The 13,345-nt window shown below is 61.6% G+C and overlaps 2 protein-coding genes across 2 annotated transcripts; one reads left to right on the plus strand and one right to left on the minus strand.

The window, feature by feature from the left end:
- Positions 1–1,661: 1,661 nt before the first annotated feature.
- PSMA5 (proteasome 20S subunit alpha 5) lies at positions 1,662–9,602 on the minus strand. Its single transcript, XM_048926235.1, has 9 exons — positions 9,449–9,602; positions 8,526–8,592; positions 7,342–7,468; positions 6,350–6,417; positions 5,730–5,837; positions 5,575–5,633; positions 4,691–4,793; positions 3,567–3,653; positions 1,662–1,939 (listed from the first exon to the last, which is right to left on the minus strand). Exons 1-9 carry the CDS (start codon positions 9,475–9,477, stop codon positions 1,862–1,864), a joined length of 726 nt encoding a protein of 241 aa, XP_048782192.1. The 5' UTR covers positions 9,478–9,602; the 3' UTR covers positions 1,662–1,861.
- A 768-nt stretch (positions 9,603–10,370) lies between these two features.
- SYPL2 (synaptophysin like 2) lies at positions 10,371–13,297 on the plus strand. The gene is given in 7 exon segments (XM_048925961.1): positions 10,371–10,550; positions 10,661–10,732; positions 11,857–11,981; positions 12,328–12,529; positions 12,603–12,662; positions 12,664–12,795; positions 13,020–13,297. Coding segments are annotated over 7 exon segments (774 nt in total). The 5' UTR covers positions 10,371–10,499; the 3' UTR covers positions 13,152–13,297.
- Positions 13,298–13,345: the final 48 nt, after the last annotated feature.

Raw genomic sequence — 13,345 nt, forward strand, 5'->3', positions numbered from 1 at the left:
CACCGGCCTCGCCCCGCCTCTTCGCCTGTCCGCCACGCCCCATTGGTTAACGGAGCTCAGCGGCACGCCCCCTCGCCGCGCCCCCGCCGGATGATTGGCTCAAGAGGACGTCGCTCAACACCGGCGAACCGCCTCCACCGGGGTAGCATTCCGATTAGCTCTCTTCTGCGTCAATCACCACCGTCCTCCTCTCGCGATTGGCTCTCGGCGCTAGTCCGATGGGTGCGAGCCCGCCCCTCTCATCCGGCCCGTGAGTTCTTATCCACCTAACGACAGCCCTCTGATTGGCTGTGACCGGGGGGCGGCCGAGCGATTTTTTGATTGGTCGAGGCGACAGGTAGCTGGGCGCGGGGGCGCGCCGAGCCCAGCCGGACTTTGGGGGGGGGGGGAAACGACGACAAGGGCGGCGCTCAGGGATTTGGGGTAAAACTCCTGATTTCGGAGGCACAAGGCGTGGGGCTCAGCGCCTGGTTGTGGGGTGCAGCTGATTTGGAGGCATAAATCGTGGTTTTGGGGGCAGAACTGCCGGCTGTGGGGCAAAACAGCCGGTTTTAGCGCGCAGCACGTGGCTGTGGGGCGTTATAAGTGCGGTTATGGGGCGGCAGTGGGGCCCAGCTTTGGGACACCCGGTTTGGTGGCACAACACCCGATTTGGGGGCGAATCTCTCATTTTTGGGGGGTACAGCTCGCGGTTTTGGGACCCCGTTCCAAGCTGCGGCCCACAGCTCCTCGTTTTAAGGCATAGCTCCTAATTTTCGGACGCCGCTCCTGGTTTGGGGCCAAAACTGTCAGTTTGAGGGCAGAACTCCTGGTTTTGGGGGCACAGCTCATCATCCAGAGACCCTAAAAAGCTCTCCCAGGGGAAGCTGCCCCACATCTCCACATCCCCATGCCCTTTGCCCCAACCCTCTGAGCCCCCCCAGCTGCACACCCAGCACCGTGCCCCGCTCTGCCCCAGAACAGGGCACAAAGGGTCATTCTCCATCACAGGGCCGGCTTGGAAGAATCAGCTTTTTGTTCCCCGGGACACAAACAGGGTGAGGAGCAGCACAGCAGGGAGGCAGCGGATGGGGCAGCAGCCCGAGCCTGGCGCAGGGATGTGGCCCCGAAGGACAAAGTCCACGGGCACTGCAGGGCTGGCTCTGCCCAGGCACAACGTGGCACTGCCCCTCGGCTCTGCAAAGGAACGGGGCAGGGACTCAGCTGTCCCGTTTCCTGCATCTGTTTGGCAGCAGCAAGAGAGGAAAGAAATTAATAGAGGGGTGCTTTCACCACTGCCAACACAGCGGGCAACAGCGTGGGCATCCCCACGTCTCCGTTGGTGCTGACGGTGCTGCCTGCAGGGCTGTGGGTGCTGGTAGGGTGAAGCTGTGGTTGTGGGGCGGTGCTGTGCACGTCGCCATGCCTGCACCGAGCTGCAGCTCCCGGGCACCGCGTGGAGGACACAGATGGCAGCAGCAGAAGCGACGAGTTCAGCTCAGCAGGGGAGCAAAGGTTCACTGCTCTGTGCTCCCAGGTCAGGGCTGTGCTGCGGCCTCCACGAGAGGGAGACTCGTGCCTGATGCAGGCAGGGGCTGCAGCCCGGCTGTGCCGATGCTGTCCTCACCTGCTCTGTGCTCAGCCCTCAGGAATCCCCCCCTCCTCCTTCCAGGAACCCAGGATAGAGTAACAAAATGATTTATTGTCATTTCCTCTTATTGTAGAGATCCATTATGTACAGAGACTGTAAAAAAACCATAAGAGCCTTCCGAGAAGAGCAATTACAGATGCTGCTGGAAATAAAATCACAGGTACTGGAAGGAACTGAGAGTCAGTTCGCTTTGATCGGGGGAAGGAGCCTTCGAGGGAGGCTGTGTCCCTTTCAGATGTCCTTGATGACCTCTTCCAGCTCCTCTTTCGTGTACATGTGGAACTTCATGCCCGGCTCCACGGTGGCAAGCTGAAAGAGAAGGAGCAAGGGGTGAAGTGTGCCCACATATGTGCAGTGACAGCATGGGGCAGGGAGCGGAGAGCAGCAGACGGAGCAGCTGTTCCTTCCCTGCTGCCTGATCTGCCAGCCCAGCAAGATCATCCCACCCGTAACACGCTCTTTGATTGCCTAAAATAGCAGCCTGCCACAGAAATAGCTTTTAATTGACTCAGTCTCCTCATAGTAGCAGTGGAAGGGAACATCTATGGGGAGCTCCCAGGCCCCGCTGCTGCTCGCTGGGGAAGGATGCTCTGCTAAGGGAGCTCCTCAGGCTTCCAGACGCCCCCAGGGAGCCCAAACCATGCAGACGTGCTGACCTGGCACCAAAACTCCACCAACCCCCCCCTTCCCTTCCAGCCTTCGCAGGGAATTCACATGAAAGCATAAAACCGTTTCAGGCTCCATTGGTGCCCATGGATTCTGCTTCTCCCATCACCACCTTCCCTCCTTTTCCCCTTGCTGGAAAATCCCCACGCAGCAAAGAGGGCCTAAAAAGCAGAGCGTGGCACAGTCGTGCAAAGCTGGAAAGCAAAGCAGCTCCGCCAGTGAAAGATTTTCAAGCAGAAGGGAGACTTGAGTCGATGGCGACCTTTTAATCCTCAGCACATTCCTCTCGTGCTTAACCCCAGTGATTCCTCCATAGGCTCAGAGCCCTGCCAAGCACAGTTAAGCCCCGTCAGACGGGGCCGTAAGGATGCTGTACATCAGCACTGCCTCCGTGCCCCTCGCTGCACAGCAGAGCCCTGAAGCTGCTCAGGAACGAGCTGCTCTGTGTGCGATGGGGAGCAGCTGGGGAGCAGAAGGCGGCCTGGCATCGTTCTGAGCAGCACGTGGCTCCTTCCCCTCCTGATGAAGGCAGTTGAGCCTCCAGCAGCAGTGAATAAAAACCACGGGGTGCAGACTTGAAGGCTGTTTGGGAAACGGACTGATAGAGCTCAGAGGACAGGAATGGGAGAACAGCAGGAGCAGAGTCGGAACAACACGATTCTGAAAGGTCTGGCATCTCATGGCCTGCCAGAAATAGAAGCAAACTCTATCCACCAGCCTTGCTCATTGCCTGCCCGTTATCATTAAGGAGCTGGGAAGGTTCTGCTGGTCTCCATGCTGACCATCACTACCTGCAGCACCAGGAGGCTGCAGGGCCGGCACACACCTGCCTGGCACTGAGCCCCGCGAGGGCTGCAGCTTGGCACAGCACAGCCATTCCTGCAGGCTTCACCTCTCCAGCCCTTCTGCCCAAGGGATTTTTGGCCACCGTCCCGGCCTGAATATAGCAAGTCCAGGAGCTGTATGATTTTCATTCCTTCTAATATTACGAGTGGCAGGGGAAAAAAGAATGGCTGAACACGGGGGAAGAAGAAGTGATCCTGCTGGCACGGCAGCTGGCTCGGCCTGGGGAAGGGCAGCAGGGGCTGCTCACCCCCATGCAGCCCTGCAGCCCTGCACTGCTTGCACCAGCACTGCTGGGCAGCCCGGCACGCAGGCAGGTTGCACACATCCACAGACCAAACCCGGGCTCCCAATGCTCCCCAGCATGCTGCCAGCAGGCCGTTCAAACCGCAGGGCCGCCCCCAGCCGCTCACGGATCCCCGCTTACCTCAATGTTGGTTGCATTCAGTTTCTCCTCCATCACTTGCTTCAGGATGACGAGGGAAGATTTGATGGCTTCTTTCAGCGTCATGGACTGTGAAACAAAGCACAAACCACTCCCTCACCGCTCTGCTGATGCCCACGGAAGCGTCTCCTCCGTTACCCCTTTAACTGCAGCAGCACACTGCTCTCCCTGCTTCTCCTCTCTAATCCCTTAAGCTGCCACTGGCAGTGAATTTAAAAGCTTATCAAGTTATCTGCTGTATCAACAGCAGATCAAAGCACGCTGCTTGGGAAGGACAGCGACGATTTCAAGGATGGCGGCTTTCTGCTCCTGCATCGCTTCTTCTGAAGCTTAAGAGCCCTTAAGCTGGGCTCTCCAACCTTCCTGTGAGGAGCAGGGCACCAGGGCCCGCTTCCCTTCACTGGTCACTGCCTACCGAGCAGCTCCCCCACGAGCCGGGCTGCTGGCAGAAGCCTTTGTGCTTTAATAACACAAATCCCTGCATGAGGGGAGCCAGAGCCAGAAGGCTGCACAGCGTTCAGATGGATGATGGCTGTGTGTGCAGTAACTGCGCCGGGAAGATGGTGAATGAGCCACGCAACACAGAACGCTGCTTAATTAGATTATGGAGGCTTAGGCTGAAAGTCTTCAAGGCAATCAACAGCATCAATTATGCTTTTCATTACAGCGTTTGATTTCCTCTGACACAGAGCAGGCAGCTCCCCTCCCACAGAGAGCAGAAAGCTGGTTCTGAATGTCAGATATGATGAGGGCTCAAAAAGCTCTCAGCTCAGCTGCTTGTTGCTGCACACCTGGGGGAAGAACGTTCTGCCTCTCGCTCTGCTCCTTCCCCTCTGGGCTGCAGCCACACAGAGCCCTGGTGCAGCCCAGCCACACTCACACAGCAGCACTTATTTATAGAGTGCTTCCTGACATGGGCTCAATTATCACCTGCTGGCGGCGCAGCCCGGCACGCTGCACACCAGGCTCGTGTTGCTGAGCAGCCCCAGCCTGCAGAGAGGCTGCTGTTGCTGTGCTGCTCACACAGAGCTGCTCTGTGCCGCGTCCCATCGCTGCAGCAGCTGCCAAGGCCCGGCCTGGCGCAGCTCCCTGCCCTCAGCCTTTACCTTGTGGTACACCTCCTGCAGTGAGCTCTGTGCTCCCTCCGAGGCAGAGCCGATGGCCCTGGCATCGCACTGCACGAAGGTCCCTGAAGGGTCCATGTGAAACCTGCGGGGAGCGCAAGCGTCAGCGAGTGGAGGAGCGGCGCATCCTGAACCAGGGGAAACCAACCCCACACAGAGCCACAGCCCTGCTGCACCCCAGGGCTGCACAGGAGCACAGGCTGAGCTCTCAGCAGCACCGAGGTGTCAGAAGCACCTGGTGCCTGCCTGCAGCCCCACACTGGGCTGATGGGCCGGGAGGAAAGCGGTGCAGCCCAACGCCGCCCTCTGTGCTCGTGGCTGAACGTTTCTCCCCTTCCCTGTTTTCCTTAACAAAATCAGCAGGTTTTCAGCCCTGCTCCCGGGAAGGAGACCAAGGGGAGACTTTTTTGGGCTGGCCGTGCTGAGCTGTGCCCGCCTCCAGCAGAGGCTGTGTTTGAAGCACCAGTTCGGGTTTCAAGCACTCCGCCTCCCCGAGGAATGTCACAGACGGCTGCAGATATTATGTTACCCCGGCTTTGCTACTCCTTTAGGGAAAGGTAGGGATAAACTCAGGACAAGGAGAGCTTTAACACCTCCCTGCCGCCCAGGAAACCACAGGAAGAAAAGCAAAGGGTTCCCTAAAGAGGCTGCATTCTCTCCAATCCTGAGCAAGCAGCCTGCAGTCATGCTGCTGTGGCCCTTGTTTTGCAGGGAAGGCTTCAGTGCATTGCCACACGTCAGGGGCACAATGGGATAAACCCCAAGGGTTTGGCTTATGGAAAACCACAGGATCAAGTCATTAAAAAGCCCTGGGCTGTTTCACTTTGAGGTTTCGTCTCTTCCCAGGGTTACAGAGCAGAACTTACAGCTGAGGTCCCTTCTCATCAACTCCTCCAAAAAGCAGCGCGACACCAAATGGACGAGACTGCAACAGAAAGCAGCCAGCGGGTCAGGCAGGGCTGAGGGCAGAGGCAGGGGGACATGGGGGGGTCCTGGAGCAGCCCAGCCCACCATTACACACCATTGCACCGGGGTCTGCATCCTCCTCCCCAAACTGCAGCGCCAGGTTGGACACAGCCTGCGTCACGCTCTCCACGGTCATGGTTTCATTGTAAGTGAACCAGTGATTCTGCAGGAAAACAGGGCTTCAGATTATCGCTCTGCTCCCCAAAGGTGACAGTCCTGGATCGTTTGCAGGCTGCTCTGCAGCAACACAAAGCTGATAGCTTTGCCCCAGCCCCTCCTGGCAGGCAGTGCACACAGGGAGTGAGGTGCTCAGCCACGGGATGGAAGCGCTGAAGCCCTCGATGCAGAGCGAGCTGAGAAGCAGAGGAAGGGTCCCCCAGAACAGCTGGGGACATCTGGGCCTTGGGTACCAAGCAGGAAGAGGAAGGCAGAGCACTCTGTCCTCATACTTGTGGTGCCCACTGAAGGAATGGGGCAGGACTGGCATAAGATTCCCCCACCTGTTCCATGTAGAGGAATGGCAGTGGAGGCCGCACTGCCCGTCCTCAGGAGCTGCTGCAGGAAGCCACGCTGCTCACAGGCCTCCCGCTGCCCACAGCTCCCCTACAACCACCATCCCACACCAAGGACCCCCCCAGCACCAGCGCCGCTGTTCTGAGGGCTGTCAAGCCTTACCTGAGTCTCCACTCTCGCTTTATCAATCAAAGTCTTGGCATCAGCTATTAAGCCGCTCATGGCGCACCCTGGAATCAGAGAGGGAAAGAAACCACGAGTCATTTCAGCAGTGATTTGCAACCTGCTCTCCTCCAGACCTCCCACCAGCCACGCTGCACACAGCAGAGCCTGGGTGGGAGCAGCCAGCAGCGCTGCAGAGCACGGGGTGGGATGGGGGTGGGCACAGAGCAAGGCAGCGCTTCCTATGGGTGCTGCACCAGGCTGGATGCGCAGCCGGAGGGCAGATGCACCACCAGGAGCTCCAGGGACTCTTCCCAGCCACCCTGATGTGAACCAGTTCAGGGAGACACAGCTGAGGCTTCTTCCAAGAGAAGGGGAACGCATCCCTCCTGCCCTGGGGTTCAGGAGCTGCCCCTGCAGGAGCCAGCAGCACCGAGCTGCTCCCGTTCCAAGGGCTGCACCATGAGCACAGCAAAGGAGAGCAGAGCCTGCAGGAGCTCCTAAGTGCCACCATCCACCTCCTCGGCAACGGGGGCATTTCGAGGCCTCCTGCTCTTCACACTGACATATTTGGTAACGAGAACTTTGTGGGCCCCCTCGGTGCAGGAGCAGGGGTACAGGCACCAGCGCTCTGGGAGAACCTGGCCTCGAGTCAAGCCTTTACATTGCAGTAATTCCCTGCCCTCCCAGATCTAATTTTGGGACGAGCTTTCATCAGGGAGGTCACTGAAGGTGGGGGTGCTTCAGCTGCCTCTTCCTACTCCTGTAACCACATCCTGCTGGCCTGCAGCCTGGAAAACCAGCGAGCAGAACCCGGTGCTCACAGGGAGAGCTGAGCATTCCCACTTGGATTGCCAGAGCTGCCCACAGGAAAGGCTTGTTCTTAAACACAGCTTCAAAACCCACAGGGACAGAGCTCTACTGTATGTACTTACACACAGCAACAATCGGACGGACGTCCTGAGGGCAAGCAGAAGTAGGTTTCTCCTTACCTATATGGGAATCTATTTCTACAATCTTCTCAATGCTGCTGGGCTCCATGAGCGGGGAGGTGATCCTCTTCTCCACGGCCAGGCAGACGCCCTCCGAGGTCTGGATGCCGATGGCCGTAGAGCCGAGCTGCAAACAGCCACAGTCAGCACCTCCACTGCAAGCAGGACCAGCTGAGCACAGCTGCACGGCTCTGCCAGCCAATGCTATTTGCAGGCACGTCGTTCTGGAGACAGACAGCTCAGGACAGAATCCTGTCCAGGCCGACGTGCCAAGCTGAAAGCACTACGAGCAGCACTCGTGGCAGAGGGAAGGTGAACACCATGATATTCCCCACAGATCAGAAGCCAGCAGCTCCAGCTCTCAGGAACAAAGAAACCGGACCATTCATCAGCTGAGAACACTGAGAAGCTCAGAAAGGCCGCACAGCTCTGCAGCCACAGGTCAGCTTGCTCACAGGCTGCCTCCCACCTTCCTTGCCAGGGCTGAAAATGCACCTGAGCAAACTGTGCCTCACTCTGAGCTGCACAGCAGCAAGCAGAGAGAATGAAAATCAGACCAGAGGGAGAAGAGCTGTGGCTTTTTCTTTTTTAAAGGTGCACCACATCACAGACTGTGAAGTAAACTCCCTCAGCTCAGGGCAGCAAAGAGAAAGCACAGCATTCTTTTGCTGCCTGGGGAGCATCTGTGGACATTAAGCACCCGATGCCCCTGGTGCCAGATTCTGCAGTCAGTCAGGCTGTGTGAGCACTCAGGACCTTTGGCTTCAAAATGAGCTTTTCTGATTCTGGGAGCAGCTCTTTGGGTTTGGTTTTGCTTTGTGGGTAAATGTTCCAAGCTGCAGCAGCTGTCACTGCTTCCAGTCACACAAAGCAGATGAGCGGAGCTGCAGGAGGCGCCGCTGGGTGGAAGGAATTGAGTGCTGGGACACAGACCTCCTGCACTGCAAATTGAACATAAAAGGCTGGCAAAGAGCTGCTGGCAGGAGCAGCACCTATTGGGAAAGCAGTGCCTTCCCACTCCTGCTCGGCACTGCACTGCTCTGGGAAGGCGGCCAAACCCTGCTTCACTGCAGAGCAAGACCAGAGCATGAGAGAAAAGAACCTGCCTGGCTTTTCTCTGACCAAACTCGCTTTGAAAGATCATTTAACATCACAGCATGACAGCCAGATCGTGCTGACAATACCTTAATGGCCTCGATTGCATACTCCACTTGGAACAGCCTCCCTTCCGGAGAGAAAGTGTTCACACCCCTGCAAGACCAACATCAGACATGGTGTGAAAGGCAGAAAGCTGAAGTCCTGCTGACAGAGGACAGGTGACACGGGGGGGCTTTGCACTCCTCACCCCAGCAGTGCTGGACTGGGGATGCTTATCAAGCAGAACAGCAGATACCAGTGAGCTGGAGGGAAGGTTGTTCTCATCCCACTTTGCACTGAGGACACTGGAAACAGAGCCCAGGCAGCAAGGCCTCAGGCACCGTGAGGCAAAGCTCTCACTGGCAGATGTTCCACAGCCCCCCCAAGGCCCCCAGACCCCTTCCCAACGCCAAAAAACACTGCTGAGAGCGAGGGCTCCATCCCCACACAGAAACCCACAATGGGTTTTACGCAGCCTGCTGCCCCCCGCACGGGGAAGGCTCTCACGGGGTCACAGAACGGTTGGGTTGGAAATGATCGTCCCCTATCTGCTGCTGCGGGCTGGATGTGCACTGCCAGCTCAGGGCGCCCAGGGCCCCATTCACATCCTCGGGAACCTCCAGGGATGGGGCACCCACCGCTGCGGGCAGCGCAGCACCGCGTTAAGGCTGAGCAACGCACTCCTTACGGCCTCGGGGCGCTTCCAGGCTTCCAGCTGCGGCGCGGAACAGAAAGCGCTTTGTAAGCGCCGTACACAGAACGGAATCAATCCAGAAACGAGGCCGAGGCAGCACCGCACGTGTCGTGCGCAGCTCCGCGGGGTGACGGGCAACACCGAGACCGGGCCGCTGCCCGCACTGCCCGCCGCCGCGCCCCGCGGGACTGTGGGAGCAGGCCCGTGACTCAGCCGCAGGCCGCGAACGACGAGGAGGGAGCGGGAAGGGCCGACCGGGGGAGAAAGGGCACTCACCGGTCGTACTCGGAGCGCGTGAGGAACATGGCGGCGTCGGGGGGCGCGGGGGCGGTGCGGGGGAGGCGCGGCGGCGGCAGCGGAACCGGAGCCGCTCTGCCCTCGCCGGGTTCGCATCCACTTCCTGCCGACGGCTCGCAACTCGCACGCGCAGCCCCGCCCCTTACGTCACTTCCGCCCGCGCCATGAGTCCATTGGTGAAAAGAGAGAGGAGCGCGGCCAATGGGAAGGCGAGGAGGGCGGGCTCGGTGGGGAGAGAATGGGGAGGAGCCAAAGCAGAGGGGCGGGGCGAGGGCTGAGCGGCAGCAGAGCGGGAGGGGGCGGGCACACGTGCATGGGGGCGTGGACAAACTATTGATGGGCGTGGCCAGATGAGAAGTAGGCGTGGTCAGACCTGAAGTGGGCGTGGCCGTGCGATGCCGGCGCGCGGGGCAGCGGGCAGCGCCGTGGGGTGGGTGAGGGGCGCGGACCCCCGGTGGCTGCCGCTGCTCAGCGGGTGCCGCTCCGCTCCGAGCGCAGTGAGCCCCGCGTGGGCGTGGGACCCCCAGTGTGGGGTGGCCGCCCTTCCTCCGTTCTTCCGCTTCCCCCCCTGCGCGGCGCTTCCTGCCCGGTACGCGGCCGCACGCGGTCGTTGGGGTTCCCCCGGTACCGTGCGGGGCGGGGCGCGGGGGGATGCACCGCGTTCCCGGGGTGCGGGGTCCGGGAACGGCCCCGGGCGGCGTCGGTGCTGCTCCGAGGGTCCCGGTTTGTGGGACGGGGATGGACGGAGGGACGGACGGAGGGAGCGGTGGGTGCCGGGGGCGGGGTTCACCCCACTACTGGAGCGGGGGGTGCGGTGGGGGCGGTCCGGGGCCGCCCCGTGCACGGTGGTCGCGGGGGGGGGGGGCGGGGGCGGTCCGGGCTGTGCCCGGGGCGGGGCGGCTGTGCCCGCCCGGGGGCGCTGGGGCTGCGGGTGGCGGCGCGGGGGCGGCTCTGAGAGCGGTGCTGCGGCGGCGGCGGGCGGAGGAGGAGGAAGAGGTGGCAGCCCCCGACGGCCCCGACGGCCGCGGCCATGGCAGAGTCCGGAGCCCCCTCGGGCGGCGACAAAACGCCCCGGCTCCAGGTAGGGCCCCGCTGCCATCCGTGCCCGGCGCTGCTCCCCGGTGCCCCCCTTCCTCCGCAGCCCGGTGCTCCCGCGGTGCCCCCGTTCACGCCGATCTCTCCGTTCCGCAGGACCGGGTCCTGGCCGGGATGCGCTGGGGCCGCCTCCAGGAGCCGCTGGGCTTCGTCAAGGTGCTGGAATGGGTGAGTGCCCCCCGCAACCCCCACAGCGCCCTCAGCTCTTTGCCTCCCTCCCCCTCCATTTTGGGAGTACCCTGTCGTTGCCCCAGTGCCCACAGAGGGACCTCGGAGCCCCCCTGCTCACATGCACCCTCCCAGCTGTGGGTGGGGGGGATCCCACAGAGGTCTCCTGAGGGGCTCCAGGTGTGGGGGCCGTTTGAGCAATTCACGCTGCCTCCCCGGTGACCTTGAGCAGGTGGCAGCGCCCAGCCGTGCCCAGGGGGACAGTGACAGTGGGACCTGAGGGGGGGGGGGTACATCGGTGAGTGGGGGGCAATGGAGGGTGGCGAACTCAGGAGGGAACGTATGGGGCATGGAGGGGCAATGCACGGCCCCCTCCCTGTCCCCCCGTGCTATGAATGGCGCCAGGATTGGGTTTCAGGGCTGAGGGGAGGGCAGCATTTTTCAGCGGCACAGGTCTGGCACAGGGAAACTGAGGCACGAGTGGGGATCAGAGGGGGGGGGGGGGGGGGGAGGCCGGTGGCATTGGGGATCTTTTGCCTGGAGGAGTGGGGCCAAGGAGGGTCAGCCCCCACTGTGGCCCCCAGCCCTGAGCAGCGCTGGCTGTGTGGGATCAGGCCCTGAGTGCAGCCCAAAATGGGAAGCGAGAGGAGAACCCACAGAGAACGAATGGGAGCCACGCTGCAGTGTGACACGTGGGGATGTCCCACGCCAGGGACAGCTGTCAACACTCCTGGTTCCACGAGGGAACACCCACAGGAGCCCATCCCCGTGGCACTGAGCCTGGCTGGGAGGATTCCCCATAGCCCAGCAGCATTCAGGGCAGTGCCACCACTGTTGGGGCACGGGGACAAACCGCGGCGTCCCTCAGTGCGGACACTGCAGCACTTGGGGCTGGGCCTAAAATTAGAGGGGATGAGCAGGGTTTCCCCCCCCCCCCGGTGCCCCACGGCCCCGTTTCACTGCCGGTGCACAGAGCTGGCGCACAGGGCTGACAGCTGCAGGGTGGCATTGCGCCCTGCATGGCCGTGACTCAGCGCCGGGGGGGGGGGGGGGGAAGTAGGGGGGAAGATGTGGGGCTGTGGGGTCTGTGAGCACCCCCTGACCTCTGCACTGCCATCCTGCAGCTCTTTGCCATCTTTTCTTTCGGGGCGTGCGGTTCTTTCAGCGGTGAGAGCGGGGCCACGGTGAAGTGCAGCGGTGAAACCAAAGAGATGAGCGCCATTTCCGTGCAGTTCGGGTACCCGTTCAGGTGAGGGCTGGCCGAAATGGGATCCCCTGCACAGCCTGAATTCCAACGTGGCCACGTAGGGACCCGGATGGGGCTGGGTGGGATGTGAGGTTCAATCCTGTGCTCGATGCTGGCATCCTGAATGAGGTGTGAGGGTGGGACGGGGACGCTGTGGGTTTGGTGCTCTGGGGGCGGATGTGGGGCTTTCTCCACTCTATGGGTGGTTTGCAGCACCTGCAGCATCCTGCAGGGGATTTGGGCACAGCTGTGGGTCCCGGCTCCGTGCCCCCCTTCCCCCAAGGACCCCTTTTGCCCCATCCCCTCCCCTCCGGGTTCCACAGCCACCCCCTGGCCCCGTTCCCCCCAGGTTGTACCAGATCCCCTTCGAGATGCCGGAGTGCGACGGCGAGTCGGAGCCGCGTTTGCTGCACCTGGTGGGCGACTTCTCCGCTCCAGCCGAGTTCTTTGTGACCCTGGGGGTCTTCTCCTTCCTCTACACCATGGCAGCTCTGGTGCTTTACCTGCGCTTTCATTCCCTTTACGCCGACAACAAGAAGCTCCCGTTCACGGTAAGGGCCGGGCGGTGGGCGCGAATCCCACCCTGCAAGCGCGGCGCTGAGCCCGGCCCCACGGCATCCACAGGACTTCTGTGTCACCATCTGCTTCGCCTTCTTCTGGCTGGTGGCGGCGGCGGCGTGGGGCAAAGGGGCTGAGCGACGTCAAGGCGGCCACGAGGCCCTCCAGCCTCATTGCAGCCATGAGTGTGTGCCAGGGCCAGGACGTGGTGTGCAACGCCGGCGCCACGCCGGCCATGGGGCTGGCCAACATCTCCGTGGTGAGCAGGGGGGGGGGGCGCACACACCTGGGGGTGCAAACACACACACACACACACACATGTGGGTGCAAACACACACAAGGATGCGGAGCTGAGCGCCCACCGCTGCGCCGTGCGCCCGCACACCCAAGGGTGGCACCACGAAGCACCGTGGGGAGGGGCTGTATGGAGGGAGGGGGGGGGGGGGGGCTGCATGGTGCCACAGCTCCGTTCTCCCCCCGCAGCTCTTCGGCTTCATCAATTTCCTGCTGTGGGCCGGGAACTGCTGGTTCGTGTTCAAGGAGACGACGTGGCACACGAAGGCTGAGCCCCACGGGGACAGCGCGGCCGAGCAGGGCGCCATCGACAAGCAGTAGCCCCTGGGGGGGGGGGCACCCATCTGCACCCACCTGCACCCACCCCCCCATCCCTGGGGGCCTCGCGCCGGCCGCAGCCTGGGGGTGGAGGGGGGGGTTGTTGTACCAAGGGGTCCCTGCTGTGTGCGGAGGTGGATAAAGGTCCTGGGAAGCCGGGTGTCCTGTGTGTGTGGGGGGGGGGGTGTCCTGTGGGG

Source organism: Lagopus muta, chromosome 24, assembly GCF_023343835.1.
Source record: "Lagopus muta isolate bLagMut1 chromosome 24, bLagMut1 primary, whole genome shotgun sequence".
In the NCBI taxonomy this organism is placed as follows: domain Eukaryota; kingdom Metazoa; phylum Chordata; class Aves; order Galliformes; family Phasianidae; genus Lagopus; species Lagopus muta.

What these genes read in the sequence shown, in the direction of transcription:
- PSMA5 (XM_048926235.1), bottom strand. Translation starts at nt 9,477, where the DNA reads ATGTTCCTCACGCGCTCCGAGTACGACCG. An exon ending in GATGAGAAGGGACCTCAGCT is followed by an intron (nt 4,794 to 5,574) that starts GTAAGTTCTGCT and finishes CGCTCCCCGCAG; the next exon opens with GTTTCACATGGACCCTTCAG. An exon ending in TGAATGCAACCAACATTGAG is followed by an intron (nt 1,940 to 3,566) that starts GTAAGCGGGGAT and finishes CTTCTCTTTCAG; the next exon opens with CTTGCCACCGTGGAGCCGGG.